Source organism: Daktulosphaira vitifoliae, unplaced genomic scaffold (genome assembly GCF_025091365.1).
Source record: "Daktulosphaira vitifoliae isolate Bord-2020 unplaced genomic scaffold, ASM2509136v1 Scaffold_1, whole genome shotgun sequence".
NCBI classification, from domain to species: domain Eukaryota; kingdom Metazoa; phylum Arthropoda; class Insecta; order Hemiptera; family Phylloxeridae; genus Daktulosphaira; species Daktulosphaira vitifoliae.
In genome coordinates, this window is record NW_026099572.1 from 7487829 (window position 1) to 7505187 (window position 17359).

At 30.0% G+C, this 17359-nt stretch overlaps 1 protein-coding gene across 3 annotated transcripts in view; it reads left to right on the forward strand.

The window, feature by feature from the left end:
• Positions 1–927: 927 nt before the first annotated feature.
• LOC126894970 (potassium/sodium hyperpolarization-activated cyclic nucleotide-gated channel 1) overlaps positions 928–17359 on the forward strand; it is a 29001-nt gene continuing 12569 nt past the window's right edge. Inside the window, exons 1-5 of one of the 3 annotated variants that reach the window (XM_050666362.1) lie at positions 928–1373; positions 10562–10725; positions 11745–11881; positions 11950–12087; positions 13050–13118. In XM_050666362.1, coding sequence (XP_050522319.1) covers positions 1102–1373; positions 10562–10725; positions 11745–11881; positions 11950–12087; positions 13050–13118 — 780 coding nt within the window. In that variant the 5' untranslated portion in view covers positions 928–1101. The remainder of the gene's footprint in view (positions 1374–10561; positions 10726–11744; positions 11882–11949; positions 12088–13049; positions 13119–17359) is intronic. The other 2 variants (XM_050666360.1, XM_050666361.1) reach the window with 2 other exon arrangements.

Sequence of the window (17359 nt, forward strand, 5' to 3'; positions counted from 1 at the left end):
AAATTGAATCGGTGACGTTTGCCATCGATTCAACTTCACTAACGACCGATTTTTCTAACGGTGACAGTCATTTGCATTTTATTAGAAATTCCTATTGGGCGACAAAAATAAAAAAATTACATAAATAGTTATGGGATAACAATAACACTTTTTAACAATCGCGAGTCGCTCAGTTTCCAAAGAAATAGTTAAAAACACAATGAAATAGACTATAAAATATATTCACTGGGCGACATTCTTAGCCACTTCGTTAATCGTGTTTCATTAAAAACAGAAGACATTTACTTAAATCAATCGAAAATTATGGTGTTCAGGTCAAACAAATTATTGTCTGGTGAACCTAAATTGGACCCTACTCGAGTGTAATAAATTTACGAAATTATACAAAGATAATGTAAAGGATGTGTCTGTTAGCTAATTGAAAGAGTTCAGATCTATTACCCAAACACGATATTATTTTGTCATAAAAAAAAAACAGTCCATTATTTCCGTGCACTTTTCAGATAATTATTTTGATTTCCAATGTGTTTTTTTTTGGGTATATTTTGAAAATGAATACAAAATATTTCTGTTGTCATCAAACGACAGATTAGACGTATTCTAAAAATATTAAATATTTTGTCAAGTAAAACAATTTTACAATAACAATGTGTTTTTAATCCTTCCAATTAAAGTTTTCCGTTGGACACTGATTAAAAGTGTAACAGCAACACTATCTACGAGTAGCCTTTAATGTCAAAGGGATGCACTTGCTCCGCTCACCTTATAGACTGCATCGTATTTGTTCAATACAACTGATGTATTATACGGATATGTTTATATCTCATTACTATACGAAATTTATAACAATACGGACGGACTGACGGTGCGACTAGTCTAAACAGTGGGGACGTAATGACGAGAGACGCAATTTGACGCGTAATGTTGTACAACCGTAGTCACCAGTGAGTCGGTGCAAATCTGTTGCCGCTGTCGTGTCGTTACGCTTACGCCCCACGCGCGCAACCGGTCCGTCGTGAAGCCTGTCCTAATCGGGCACAGTCCTGACGTCGCCAAATATAGTTGTATATTCGGGACAGAGCTTTTGTTTAACACAAGCCGATGGTGGCGGCGGCGGCGATGATGTGCCCGGGTTTTTCCGAGTACGCCGGCTACTCCGGCAGCCGGTCCGATTCGTATGCATTCGTAGACGGATTGGCGGCTGCTGATAAAATACGCCGACCCAGCATTGGTCGGCGCCTGGCCGCCGTCTTCGAGCCGTCCTGTAACAAGCTGTCCATGAAGATTTACGGAAGTAAGAAGGCCGTGCTCAAGGAACGCTATAGACAAAGGTCCTTGGGCGTCTGGGTCATACATCCGTGTTCAAAGTTCAGGTAGATTCAGCTTCAAATTAGATAGCGTCCAAAATGATGGCCGTTTCATTATATTCGAGTACATTTGCACAATGAGTGCAACAGGGCCCTCCTATACCATATGTATGGCAATGATTAAAATTCTTATATAATTTAATATTGTTTTTTGTTATCTATCAATATACGCGAGCCAACATAAAAGCCGATTCGAAATTAATATGAAATACTAAAAACAAAGTAACGCACAATGTAATCCGTATGGAAGGTTGAAACTTTGAAATCTCAAAACGACATTTTTTAAGATACAGCCCATTTGCACTCGCAGTGCAAAGTTATCTACAACTTCATATATTTTCATCTTAATACACAATACATAGCCGAATTGTAATTATGGAAAAAAATAGACATGGACTATTTACTCTACCTGGCGGTCTTAAAGTCAAACTAAACAATTGATATGGCGAAAAATAATTTTCCATCTATTAATTATTTACATTAGGCCTTTAATTTACAGTGTTGAAAATATAAACTGTAAATTTATTTAGATTTTACAATTTATAAGCTTTTTTACAGTTTTACTTTGTGGATTTTTTTCTATCTGTTTCTCACACACATAAATAACAATCAGCAACAATTCAATATTTTAAGTGTATGAATCATAGTCTCCTACTCAATAATAGAAATTAATAAAATGAGTTTTTAAATACTAATCGCTAATGTATAGTCATGACCTAATTGTGTGTTTGGAATCTTATAATTGGTCATTCAAGATTTCTAAATGTTCTTGATAATTTCATGGATAAAATTAATAATTTTATTGTTGAATCAATAATGATTGAGCAAAACTAGTGTAAGCAATTCATAGTGTAATAGTGAAACTACAAAGTGTAAGTTAAATAGAAATAAAGTGTAAAATAGAATTAAAAATATATATATATGAATAACTTCTGTTTTTGCATTAAACTTAAGTCTGGATTAAAAAAAAATAAAATTATCAATAGAACTGTATAATCAGTAATTACAACACTAGCCTAACGTTGTTCAAACAACAGAAATTACAAGTTTCTTTACAGGAACAGTTTCGTTTAATTTTTCGAAAAATTTCCCATATGTTTTAATCGTCTTGATTTATTTTTAAGAAAGAAAAATATTCTCTTTCATTTCACGTACTAATGCTTATTTTTTTTTACTTATTTCTGTCAAAAAATTGAACCAATTTCGTAGGAAATTTTATTTTACAGTTTTGCTCATCTATAACGTAATGGTTAATTAAGCAGACATTTTTACAGCTGTTTAATTATGCGCTTGTACGTAAATTAAGTAAAGTAAGAGAATTTAATTCGTTTCATACGTCTGAGGTAGACACTAAAAAATGTTGAAAGATTTTTTTTTAGTCAAAATTAAACTTAACTTTTTAAAGAATGTTCTAGCAATAGTATGCGATAAGCGCATAATATGCTATTAGCGCAAAATTTAAATACCATTAAAGATAACAACTAGAATATATATTTGTTGCCAATTTAATTATATTTCTATCACTAATTGTTATTGTAAATAGAAATTATCTAAACATTATCATGTTTTAGAAATGAACAACTGCGAAGGGGAATTTCATTATTTTATTTTTTTAAATAAATAACAGTAAAACGGGTGTTATTGATTAGAACAAGTTGCCAAAATAACTAAAAAATCGGAATGATATTTGATGATACCTATGTAAGATGGTGCAACGTATAATAATGTTATTGACTTCTTATTTTACCCAAAGTGAATCTCATGCGGAAGAAAATAATCATACTATAAGACTTCCTGCGGCTTGAAGTATACGATCAGTGTTCTTCTTGGAATGATTTTACATTTATGCATTATATACGTCTATTTATTTACCCGGCCGAGAATAAAAAATTAATAATTTATATCAATGTGTACCACGTTCATATTAATACTTTTATCAACTTGGTCAATGAAGAAAACCTTTTGAGTTTTTTTGCCATATAAGTGTATATTTTTTTTAATGAATTCTATAAGAGCATTTGCACTTAATAATAATTATTGGATACGATGCTTTATCAGAATAGTAATGACAAAGGTTTTTTCAACACATCAAATGAGTAAATTAATCGTGGCCTGGTCGCCGACTGCATAAAGTCAACTTAACAATTTACCGCGTATGAACATTTATAGACTAGTCACAATCATCTATAGAGTACTATGGTATTTTGCTAGCCGAGATCTCAATCTTTCAAAATTATTAGCGTATAGATCATTCGTAAGCTTTATTTACGGTGTTTTTCAAAAGTTTAAGCCTTTATTAGTTTATATTTAGATAAGTTAATGCCTAAAGAGGATTAACTAAACTGAATAGCTTGTATAATAAGTTTAACTGGAATAAAAAAATATCTGCCGTCTGTGTAAAAGAGACAAACGATATATATGTATTGAAATTAATATTGGTATAGCGACGCAAAAGTGCACTTGAAAATGATCTATATCATTTACGTTTCATACTAAATTAATACTCCTGTTGACTGTGAAAATCCTTTTTTTCTGATGTATTATGCGACAAAGCAAGTGTCTTGTAATTTCTATGTCAATCGAATTCGTGAAAAATTTCGTCAATTGGAATGTCATATCTCACAAGAGGTTTTATGAGATGCGAGGTAAAGAACATCCTGAAAAATATGAAAATAAATCATACCCGTGACATTAAATAAGGCTGTTTGCACGTTGAAACATAAGTGTGACGCCATCATATCTGGTCCGCGTACCGAATCCGTATTTAAATGCCACTAAGAAGAGAAATACCAAAAGAATTGTATGAGCTTATTTATTTTTTACACACGACAAGATGAATAAATCTATTTTCTTAATCTCTTCAGCAACTAATCATATTGATGTATCGTATTCAAGAATTGCAATAAAGCTTTGAAAGTGATGCACTAAAATCTACTTTTTAATGCAATAAAAATTTATCAAATTACGTAAAAATATATCTTTATAACGTAAAAACATAACTTCGAAAATTAAAATTTAGCTGGATATAATTTTTTAAAACTGAAAAAACAATATATTAACATAATCAAAGTTCATAATATTAAACTAAAGGTAGGGGTTGAGGGTATAGTAAAATAGACTACAAACATTTTTTGTATTGAAGGGGATAAGAGTTTTCTCATGAATAGTCTCCCAATAAAACCTTAAATACGACATTACTATGTGATGGGGGGGGGCATGTGCCTCGCTCTTAATATACATATTTTAACTGTTATCAATTTTTGTATCTATAAAAATTTCTTGAGCTATTTTTTTTAAGTGATGTATGCATATGTTGTAATTAGAAATTTCGTTATAATTGTATTGTTGCGTTAAGATGATTTTGTTACTGTTTAAAAAATAATGGTTTCGAGTGTTACAATATTCACATATTATATTAAAGTCAGCTAATACTCGCTAAAAATAGTTGTATAAAAGTTTAAAATGGGTAAAAAATCAAATACTTTAACAGTGAATAAATAACAACTCAAATCGAAATTGTTTCTTTGTGTATAAAATTAACATAATTAATACAACATAAATTGTTTGCCGCATTATTCATGATTTGATTCACGACTTCAAACTAAGTTTTTTCGATCTTGTACTTAAAAACAAAAATAAAAAGCTGTGTTACAAGCGAAAAATTCGGCTTTTAAAGATTGTTTAAGTAAAACGAATCGTAAAATAATTTACTGTTGAACCGTCAAAAAAAATTTAACGGAATTAGTATTATTGTCCAATGAATAAAATAAACTTTTATCGCCCGACTTGATTCGCAAAATATTCTATAAATTTATTATTTGCCATTACTTTAATAGCTATTCTTTCATTGTCGAGACTTTGCATTGAAATTTATTTCGTTTGTTCATATATTTGAATGTTGTAAAACAAAAAAAAAAATGCTCATTTATAACTATGCGAAAAATGTGTGGAGTTTAACGGTTTTTTGCGCTTAAACCGTCCAACGCAATATCCTTACTGAGTCATTAACGAGCTGAAATGATTTATTGATACCGTAATTATTTATTAATTAACTTTTTTTAAGATATCGCTATAAAAACTTCATAAAAAATATTAAACTGGCAGTGTAATAGTGTCAGCTTTTTTCCATAAAATTTTTCTATTAATATCTTGGTGGTGATTTTATTCAGGAAATCTTTTGAATGTTTAGATGAACCAGTGATTGAATTAAATGCTTCCATTAATTACAAAATTAAATACCAGGAAATGAGTTTTGAATAATATTTTTTAAGCAAATTTTTTAACTATATACAAATTATGTAAAATAAAAAAACAAATAATTATTCAATAAAACAGTGATTCTTTTAACTCTAGCCACTCAATTACAGTAAAAGAAAATATTTTGGTTTTTTTTAGTTACATATGTAATTCTATATTTTCCTACATATGTATCTCATATTCATTTTCTTAACTGACAACATACATAATTAACTAGATTATTTAATAGATAATTAATAAAATGACTGGTCAATAGCAAATTTTTTTATCAGTCACGGAAAAACTATTCTATAGTTATGGTTCGTATAGTGACAACATATTTATACAGTTGGAAGAACAATTTTTTTATAAATAGCCGAACTAATATAATTTGACTATAATATAATTTATTTGGTTTAACTGTATAAAATAGTTCTTTTAGCTATATAATTAAGTTGTTACTATAATACCGATAATTTAGGTTGGTCCAACTATATAGTTCTTTCCGTGTAATTCAAAAGTTATTAACAATTTCAAGTAATGACTAGAGGTGAAGCGCGACTGCAGTTATTTTTATCTCTAGTTACTTCTTAGCTTCATACAACAGGAGGAATAGATCTAAAAACTATTTTATAACAGATAAATGGTGGTGACACATAATATATAATTTTTTTTAGTTAAATAATATGTAAAAAAGAAATATTTTTTTAGGAGAAACTGAGTGGCTAGCTACCTATAGGAATCACTCTGTATATTAAATAATAAAATGCAAAAAAATATATATTAAACTGTTAAATTTAGCAAACGCTAAAATTGGCCCGTATTTTTAAATATATTAATTGCTGCAATGGTAAAGGTTTGAGCCCATGTAGGCATTCTTTGTAATTGACGTCCAATTATTCTGATGTGTTTTTCATTATCCCTTTCTGAACTGTTATCCATTTTAATATGATATCAAATAAGATATAAATAAACGGCGCTGTTATTCGTTGGCTGTTTAAACGTTCCTAATGTTTGCAAACGTTTTCTTTGAACTGCGTTTAAATTGACTACGTTAGCAATATTTATAGTATACATTATGATTTTGTTATCGCGCACAAGAGTACCTCTATGTACATACACCGTGTCTTGTACAATTATATATATATAAATTTCCATCTTGTTGTTGTTGTCGAGCTAAAGCGTTTTGTAAACACCGCAAAAAATACATAATCCCGGGCGACCGAAAATTTTTAATTGCTTTATTAATACTCTTAAGCTTGTTGATTAATCGTAATCCGGCGTTCAGAACAAATAAAAATATGTAAATAATTAATTTATTAAAATAATATAAAACTAAACTAAACCTAGAGTATGATGTGTTGAAAAAAGTGTAACTACTCGTTACGGTGGTGTACCGTTTTACTGTATATTATTGATAAGAACAAAATACTATTGAATAAATAAAATACGAAATAAACATACAAATTTATAAAGAATAGGGTTTTTTTTTAAACTAAATAATTAGTTTGTTTTACCAAATTTTATTTTTCCAATCACTTTACTAATTTTATATTGGGATTTATTTCGTGTTATATTTATTTAATAGTTTTTTGTTCTTATCAGTGTTGTTGTTTATCAGTAACCTAATGGTTGCGCGATCCGAAACTAGTAGTCACAATTTTTATACATAATACACTAGGTTTAGTCTAATTCCAATAAAAATTTTTTATTATTTAAATAAATCGAGTATTTACAAATTCAAAGAGTATAAATAATTTATTTATTATTAAATAAGAATATACGAATAGAGATTTTTTATTAGGTAAACGCAAACTTGTTTTAAAATTCACCTCGACGACGTTGGACAAATATTGTAACGCGTCACAATACATAGAATGAATTGCCAATATAAATTTTTGTAATAAAAATAGCAAGTAAACACCTTGTTATTGAATATTTTACAGATTTATAATACATAGTTAATTAATAACTTTCCAAAAGTTGTCAAACAAGATGTTTCCAACTATCGTTTTTACAGTAAAACGACTCTATTATAATCATTAACGAATAAGATGTTTTTTTTATATTAATATACGTTTTTATATTAAAATTTAAGAAAACATGAAATGGTTCAAGGCGAAAAAATGAATGATTGTTATTTTTCAAGTATTTTACATTTTTAATGTGTAGAAAGTGAAAAAAAAATCAATACCTTTGGATTACAACACATGATTAGAATATTGACATTATAATAACCTACGCAAATTCGTTTTTTACCATATTTGCGAAATTACTAACAAAATATTACTTAGTTTTAGGAAACATATTTTTTGTATTTATTGAAATGCTTTTGATTTATTGATGTACTTTAGGTAAAAATTACATTATTTTTATTTTGCTAGTAATAGCGTTTTTATGCAAAAAGCATTAGTACAAAATACAAAGTTTACTTTTATTATTAACTTTGAATAACTCTATTTTAGAGTTATTTAGAATTATAGAGGGAAATATTTTTTAAAATACTAATGAAATGAGAAAAGTGGTTATTCATTAATAGTCCTTTACTTTATCTCGTAATCGCTAACTAATATTATACTTTGTGGTATCTCGTAATTGTCTGAAAGGTATAAAAAGACTTTGTTATTCTCTCGAAACTTAATTATAGCTTAATTAATTTTTTTTTTTTTACCTCTCGGTTAAGGTTACTAATATTATTAGGACTCCCGTGATCCATAGTATCGCGACCATTAAGTTTATGATTATGTATTTTTTCTGGGCTTTATTAATATTATAATTATAACTTTTACTTTTTTGACAGCAATAACTACTAAGTATTTGGTATTTCTCGACAAGATATTTAAACAAAATAAAATAGAACGAGTCACTCGACTACGAAACATTATGTCAATAATGAAAAATGCCGCGTTTGGATTGTCTACGGACAAAAAAGCGAACATTCGGTCTGTTTGACAAGTCGTCCTTTGTCGCATCGCACTTATAAAACAAAATGCCTGGGGGACCAGAGACAGGCTCGTTGCCGGCGGACCTGAGGCGCTGGTGCTGTGCGAGAGACAAACGTTTTCGGTTCTAGTGCGCGTAATGACAACGCGAAACAAGTGATTATCGTCAACGGCTGGGAGGGCACGGCGGACGAGATGTCAAATACATTCTCGACGAGTTGCGAAAACAATAATTAGCAGTGTAGTTGAACGACGTGTGCCTTGTGTGGCCGCGTCGCAGGTGGCCGCCCGGACAGACATTACCGTGTAATGTATGCGCGTTCTCGTATTCTTCAATTGCCTTCTGCTTTCAATTGCAATGCCGTCCCAACTCGGCCGGCGGCGGCCACGTGAAACGTCTTGTTTTCTGCCGGCGGCGGCGGCGGCGAAGGGTACGCCAGTGTGGAGTATACAATATTTTTTGATATGTATTTTTTGTGTTCCGAAAAAAACCATCTGCTCGTGCTCGACGGCACGTCCTTTTTATTTAAATTCCCGTTCGTCAGCTCGTCCCGGAACCGCCGTCGCTTTAATCCAAGCTCATCGTTAACGCGTCCCGGCTATCGTCGTAGATCAACTTTTTATTCTGTTCTACACTCATTAACAACACAAATGATTTCTGCTGATCCAACGCGCAGTCGACCTAAAAAAACATGCGAATCTTTATTCGACGTCCCCTTTCCGTTTCGGCGAAACGCGTTAGCATTAACGACACTGAAGACGACACAAAAACTGATACCGCGTCAACTATATTACCCGTTCCGCAGTGACAAACGGTTCACTAATAGCTAGAAAAAAATCATTCGATGCAACTAAAAGTAATGCCCGCGATATTGTAAACCGATAATATAGTGAAAAATAGTTAGCAAGTGAAGTATTTTGCGTGCTAAAAATGTGTGAAATAATATCGTAATTCGTGACAAATCGTCGCGATGCATAATTGAAAAGGGTCATCCATAACCATTGTCAATAAACCATTAGTGTAATTAACGATTTTATAGGAAAAAAGCCGTTGTTATACGTGCATTTTTTGCGCGGCTCAGTGGATAATATCTGAAAGTAAAGTGTAGGTGATCGATCGGTGTAGTCATTTTATTCAATGCGCGCTGTGTTTTGGGTATTTGGTAAAAATGGCACGTGTAAATTATCGCCAACAACAGTATATGCGTGTGACTAAATTTTTTTAGCGGAAATTATCGAAAAAAATAATGTGTCAAAAACCGGAGGATGCGTTACGATTATCTGCTGCTAAAAAACAATTGAAATCGACACGACGATAAAACATGATACGCACAAAACGTTATTTTATAAGCGGTAAATGAATGAATGAAAACAATCGATGGCATCGGGTTAACGAGTGCGAGTTATCGACTTACAAAGCGGATAATTCGATTTATTTGTTGTAAATGTACAAGTTTATTTATTATGTACACGATAATCGCGTTGTGAAGAACTAAGCGATTTCGAGTTTGCCGTACACCACGTGACTATAATATTTGGGAAGAGTATTGTGAGCAAAACAATACTTGGCACGACTTTGCCAGTTTCGCCGACCTTTTATCAGGTTGCAACTTTTATAAAATATTCATCATATGGCCGGGAGCCTTTCAATAAATAAATTCGCAATTTAAGGCATTTGCGTAGTGCGCATAGTAAACGTCGACAAAAGTTAAATTATACTAAGTCATCGAAACAAAATTTACAAACATTCTCTGTTGTTTTCTACTCGGAGAATAAAATTAATTCCATTTATTTGCATTTGTACTCGTTCATTTATTTTTTGTTCGACGTTTGATTATAGTTAGCTCGGAACTATTTGCGCCGAGTCTTGAAAACGATTACGACATTCAATTTGAAAAGAAAGCGCAATAGTATATTATTGTTTTATTGAAGACATTGTCCAACAATAATCTAATTTGTTTGGAAATTTATCATATTTTTTTATTCCTAACAGTAATCGTTTAACGTTATTTTCAGGTTTTATTGGGATTTGTGCATGCTCCTGCTGTTGGTCGCTAATTTGATTATTCTTCCAGTTGGCATATCGTTTTTCAATGACGATTTCGACACCAGGTGGATTATATTCAACTGCTTGTCGGACACAATTTTTTTAGTCGACATAATGGTTAATTTTAAAACGGGTAATATTACACGCATTGTTGCTTTTTATAGTTACTATTATTTTCGACGGTCGTAAAATTATTTTATTTATAGATAATGCATTTTAATAATGTTAACCGTTTGTTACTCCTAAACTGGTGTGATTAGTGTTCGACGGTGTTTATAAGGTTATAACACACCACTGTATTATTTTAGGCCAGAGAAACACGACGGTTTTACAATGTTTCAATATCGAAATGTCAACGCACTATGCTAATTAGTGTGCAGCAAGTTATTTCAGGCGAATTATTGTTATTTAACATTTTTTTAACCTATTATGTTACAATATCGTTGTATATGTTGAACGCACGTTTTTCTTAATTAATTATTGAACTGAGAGAATACTCGAATATGATAATTCTTTATTCTGCTTATAGAATATGAATAGTAGAAAGCTTCACATAAAATCGGAAATTTTTAAACATTGTTTTTATACAAAGCTTTACTTTATTTTTCAACCGAATCATATTTATAATTTAAATAATTTATGTTAAATGTAATTTCTCGAGGTTATACATTTTCTGATTATTTCTCATTGTAAACAATTACCGTTGTGTGAAAATTAGACAATGACAGTTTTCAATCGTTAACTGGATAATGAATATCCAGTTATTACATGACATTATTTAATAACGGTCCATATAGTTTACTCGTATGACTTTTAAAAATTAGGTTGCTCATTAGTAAAGCATCTCGATGGCGTATGAAGTTTTAATTTTGGATATTTTTATTGAAACGTTGACGACTTGTCCTGTTGTATACATAAATATTAATTAAATGAATTGAAGACGTCGTTTTTTTAACGATTAAAACAACTTGCTTATGCGTGTGATTATAATTATAGCTTGGGCATAAAATTAACAAAAAATACATTCTTACGCAATATCATTATCATTTGAATGCAATAAATGAAGAAATTAATGTAAATTGGATAATTAACGTAATGAGGATAAATTTCATTTTTAAAAGCGTGAAAAATAATAAGTTACAATTTTTCCAGGTATCCTACAAACGGACACTTGCGAGCAAGTGACTTTGGATCCCAAAGTAATCGCTAAGAACTATTTAAAGTCGTGGTTTTTTTTGGACTTGATCAGTTCTCTTCCGCTGGACTACTTGTTCCTGATGTTCAACCAAGTAATTAGTGTTTGATACGCGCGCTTTCTAGCGTGTATACTGTACGCATATGTCGTTTTCTTCTTTAGAACGTAGGGGAAGGCATTCAAATATTGCACGCGGGACGCGCCCTCCGAATCCTCCGGCTGGCCAAACTGCTCAGCTTAGTAAGACTGCTTCGTCTGTCTCGGCTGGTGCGATACGTTAACCAATGGGAGGAAGTCTATGTAAGTATTGCGACGGTTTAACCGAAAATGCATGTCAATTGACTAACTGTTTGTACATGACGCCAAAAGGCTTGCTCGATTAACGCTCGTCCATTAATAATTGTAACAATTTTGACACGCAGTTAACTATTTTTTATGACACGCCGGTCATTCGAAATGATCTATGGGCTGGCATAGTAATAGAGCCGTTCATTAGACTCATGAAAATGGAAAAAAAAAAAAAATTATGATTAATTAGTTTGTTTGGTCAATTAGTGCGCGCGATGGTTGCGTCTATGATCTATTGTAATAGCGGTTCACGAGCGATGCAAATTTATTCGCCAGTACATTGCGTTCCCATCGTAAGCGACGGCCGTTTATGACTTCTCGGATAATTCAATATTGTCGTTTTAAGACAATCAAAATCAATCGTGCTTTGTATTTTTAGCACTCTGATCAAACTGCACATCTACATTTTTAAGATACAATCACATAGCTATTTTGAGCTGACCGATTGAACGCTAAAGAACCATTTGGGTTTCATGAAATCAATATTTAAACGTTTTCATCCTTACACATAATCGATCAATGTACAATATATGCTTTATGTTCATTCGTTTTTCAATAAAAATGCGTTGAATTTACAAATCTGCTATTTGTCGTTCAACTAATTACACGTCGTTAGAAATGTTCAATACTTTTTATAAACATTGAACGCTTAAAACTTGGCCGTAATTTATTGCGAAACCGTCAAGGGTTATTTCTTTTTAAAATTGTTTCCGCTTAAAGCGATCAATTAATCTAAAGGTTTTTTAATCGGCATATATTACACAATAGCGGCCGGGCTAACAGTTTTACCATAACAAGTCACGGGCAATCGTTATCCACTTAACGATGTCCGACTTAAAAACTTTTCTGCAAGTCGTTTTACAGCGCATCATAGTAACACCGTGGCTTGTTTGGCTGATTGTTTTTGTTTGTAGATACTAAAAGGACAACCGAATGTGTCATCGAGCCAAGGAGGTCACAGCGACAGCGTAACAATGACCAAGGTAGGTGATAACGAGCAATAATTGATTTTATATTGCGATTTTATGTAAAACTTTCCGAATTTCTTTTTCGCTATTCACTTCTTTATCGTTAAAAGAATAAAAAATGCTCGAGTTTTTGCACATGTCCTAATAAAAACCGAGGTAATTTTAAAAAGAATTTTTACCCGGCGCCAAATGTGATTTCTCTCGCAGCAGCTGTGTTTATTTTCTGTGACACGCATTCCAAAAAGTAAAAGCATACATTGATTATCAGAATTTTCATATTCGCCCCAAATACATTTTGCCGTTTAAACTTTAATACAACTTTGCCAGTTTTTATTTCTCACTTGTGTCGTCACGCCGTACAAAGTGCACTGTAATTGAATGATGGCCCGACAACGTGTTTCGCATAACGTGTCACTACTCGATTACAACGGCCATAACAATTGAAACACTTGTATAGTACTTAACACAATCATCACACCAATCTAGTAAAAAACTGAACGAGCCACCGCCGAGTAATTGAAACACAAAGTGAGTCTGCCTTTGTACAAGTACACCTCGATCGCTTGCATTCGCATATTAGCCAGACAATATGCTCGAAAAGTAACACATTAAGTTTATGTTCTAGTGAATTTTAATTACACAGCCTGCATGAAGTCTTACAGCTTTTATGAGTGTCCGTCTCACGTGTGTTTGTGTGTTAATTTTTATTAATATCCGCCATTTCTTTCAATTAGTAGGATAACGAACAACGATACAACAACGTTAATTGATAAGTATAAAAAATTCCGTTCTGAAAACTTTTCATCGGCCGTATTAATAACAATGTTATTGTACCACGTAGTTCATGTGCAAAGGTGTTCGGAGCTGAAAAATAAGTAAACCATTTGAAACATGACGTTGAAGTGTAGCGAACGGTTTAAGGTATCTTTTAAAAATTATAACATGACAACTCCAAAAATATTCTCCACTAACTATGACACGCATAAAAAATTCAACAAGAAAACGATAAACCACTCACGTCCACAAAACATCTATTGCATATGAATTATTTCTTATAAATTATCTTATTTATACGTTTTTCATTTCGGTTTTTATTTTGAAATTTGTCGGAGGAACCGCATTACGTGTATCGACTAATATTATGTCAGAGTTTCTGAATAACGAAATGTGGAGGTACACAGCGTAAATGCAATGAAGATGATGATATTGGCTCATAAAGATAGCAATATATTTTTGTCACTCGAATAAATCAAATTTAAGTATAATAAAATGTATTCACGAAAAATAATCAGATATTTGACAATATGGATACATTTATCAAAGTGTAATTACTGATCATTGTAGTAAAATAGCTGTAGTATCTAACACGAGTAATATGAATAGAATTATCGATAATGTTGCTGATAACAATTACAATGTTGTCAATGTAAACAACTGAAATACCTACACTGCACATAAACGAGTTAATAAGTTAAAGTTTAGTTTAGTTGAGCTTTTTAGCTTAAAGGAGATGTTTAGATTTTACGTTAAATTAAATTCTCTTTTGTTCAGTAGTAATAAGATATGGTCAACTTTAACTTAATATATTAAAAAAATAACAGGTTAACATTAAATTAAAATATACGAAAATAAATAATATAAATAAATTAAAAAATTAGAGGACACTTGGACTTATTAATTCTATGAGATATACAAATCAACTATATGCAAAATTCAAAAACCAACCATTTAATGATAAATTACTAAATATTTATAAAAATTATAGAAATTTACAAAATATAACAATTAAAAATAAAAAGTTATTTATTTCTTAAAACTTATTCCTTACGTGAAAGAAATCCTAAGAAAAAATTGGAATTTCAGTAGAATTTAATTTTTTTATGAGGTTAAAATTTACTGGTGTGTTTCCACAATCATTCAAAAAACAATCATTATACCGTTACATAAACAAATTAATTAAAATAATTGTGTTAATTATATGACACTATTAATTACTAGTACCATAAGTTTCTTTTCTATGACCGTATCATACATAAAATATAAAACTTTTCAGATAAATGGTCAATTTTTTCTAATAATCAAGTTTCAGGAAAAATAAAAGATTTGATAAGCCTTTAATAATAGTAATTAATTATGTTTAATTAAAAAAAGTTAAATGATAGAAAGTTGTAATAGGGCTTATTATAGATGAAAAAAATGCATTACCTTCAGTAGATAACTCAATATTACTTATTAAATTAGAAAATTATAGAATCAGGGGTGTTGTCAATAACATTTTTATTCACAACAAATTTACATAATGTGTAAATTTTTAGTAAATCGAAAGCAACAATTTAGAGTAAAAGATTGTTCAGTAAAGCGATTTCCTTATTTCAAATCGTGGTACACATTAAGGTACTGTTTTAGGCCCTCTGATATTTATAGTACACATTAACTATACATATTTATAGAATGTTAATGACTTATTAAATATTAACTGTGATGGATCATTTTTTTGCTGATGACATATCATGTGTGATTGATGATGTAAATAGCAAAAATATATATTTTAATATTGTTAACAATAATAATAATTCCTGTGATTGTAACTGCACTTCAAATTAATCAGCTACAAAGGTAAAGTATCAATGTTTTATAATTGAATCTAATCTTAAAGATAGATTATTATTTTTTAAACTTAAACCCCTTAGAATTATATTTTTACTTTAAACTATGAGAATGATCTGCATTACTATGATTTAGTATATAAATTCATGTTATACTGGAACTTGAGGAGTTGCGTGCAATAATTATTCACACCTCAACTTATTTGAATTCACTATAAATTTTTTAGTTAAAAAATCATTAAATGATATTTTATCTTTAACAAACTTTATATGAGTGCTAATTTTTTATATAAAGATTTCAATGTTTAAAATGATTAAAATATATTGTGTGTATGACAAATTTTTTTTTAATTATATTTTTTTTATGACACAAAAATTTTAATTTAAATAAAACCTTTGCACAAGACAAAATTAAAGTAATATGTTCATTATATTTAAATGTAATACGGAATTAAAAAAAAAAACAAAATGAACGTGGGAAATAACTTGTCAATTAAATTAAATATTGACATTAGTTTCTTTAAGGGTTTTAGAATTTATAAAAAAAATAAAGTATTATCTTAAAAAAAAAAATACTGTTAATTATAAAAGTATTACTAAAAATTAAAAAAGTAATAATACTGATATTACTTGATGGATAGTTTAAAAAATATTGAAAGTGGACCATCAAATTACAATTGTCACATTCATATTTATGCCATAATTCATCTCTATTATTAGATTTAGATTTATATAAATTTAATTAATCAAGTAGTTATGTATTTTATTGTTATTATTATTTTAAATTTGATGCATAGCTGAGAAGCTATTAGTTTTCCTTTTTCATGTGTTTTTTTTCCCATTACGCCAATACGAAGGAACCAATGGGGTAATTTTTTCAAACTGAAAAACATGTTTTTTTAGTGTGAATTATTTTTTGCAAACAAGTACTTTTTAAATTAAAGCTTAATTTAACAAAGATTAGTATTTATATCAAGTATCAAAATATTTAGTAGTCTGTCAAATCTGCCATTTTTTTTTTTTACAGGGGATATCGTTATTCCTGGTTTGTTTGAAAATTTGAATATTCAAATATTCATTGAAGTTTATAAAATAATTTAAGTGCTTAGTCATTTATAATTTCAAAACCTAAATATAATTACGCATTCTGAAAATATTTTGAATAAATTCACATTTTTATTCATATTTTACCAAACAGTTTTCACCGGTAGAAACGTGGACACAGTATTTCATACCTTAAATGTAAAACAGTAAGATTTAAAAATTTTAATAATTCAAGTTTTTTATGTAACTTGTTTGTGTATACTGTTCATAGTTCGGATAAAATAAAAGTTCGAATTGAAATTGAATTAATTCAAAATTTTTTTGTCGCGTTTCATTATTTATCAGAAAAAAAAATAAATTTTGCAAAAAGATTAACCAAAGTTTCAAGATAACACTTTTTCATTTTTATTATATTTTCTAAAAATACTTTAAGCTCTGATGACAGCTTTATAAATTAGAGGAAAAAATAACACTTCAGCTTATTGTAAACAAAGCTGGTTTTTGGTTTTTCATACCTTTTTGTCTTTAATATTACTTTATTTTTTTTCTCGTGGCAATAAACGGACCTTTAAAATACCTTTTTAACTTCGTATCGAATTTAATAAA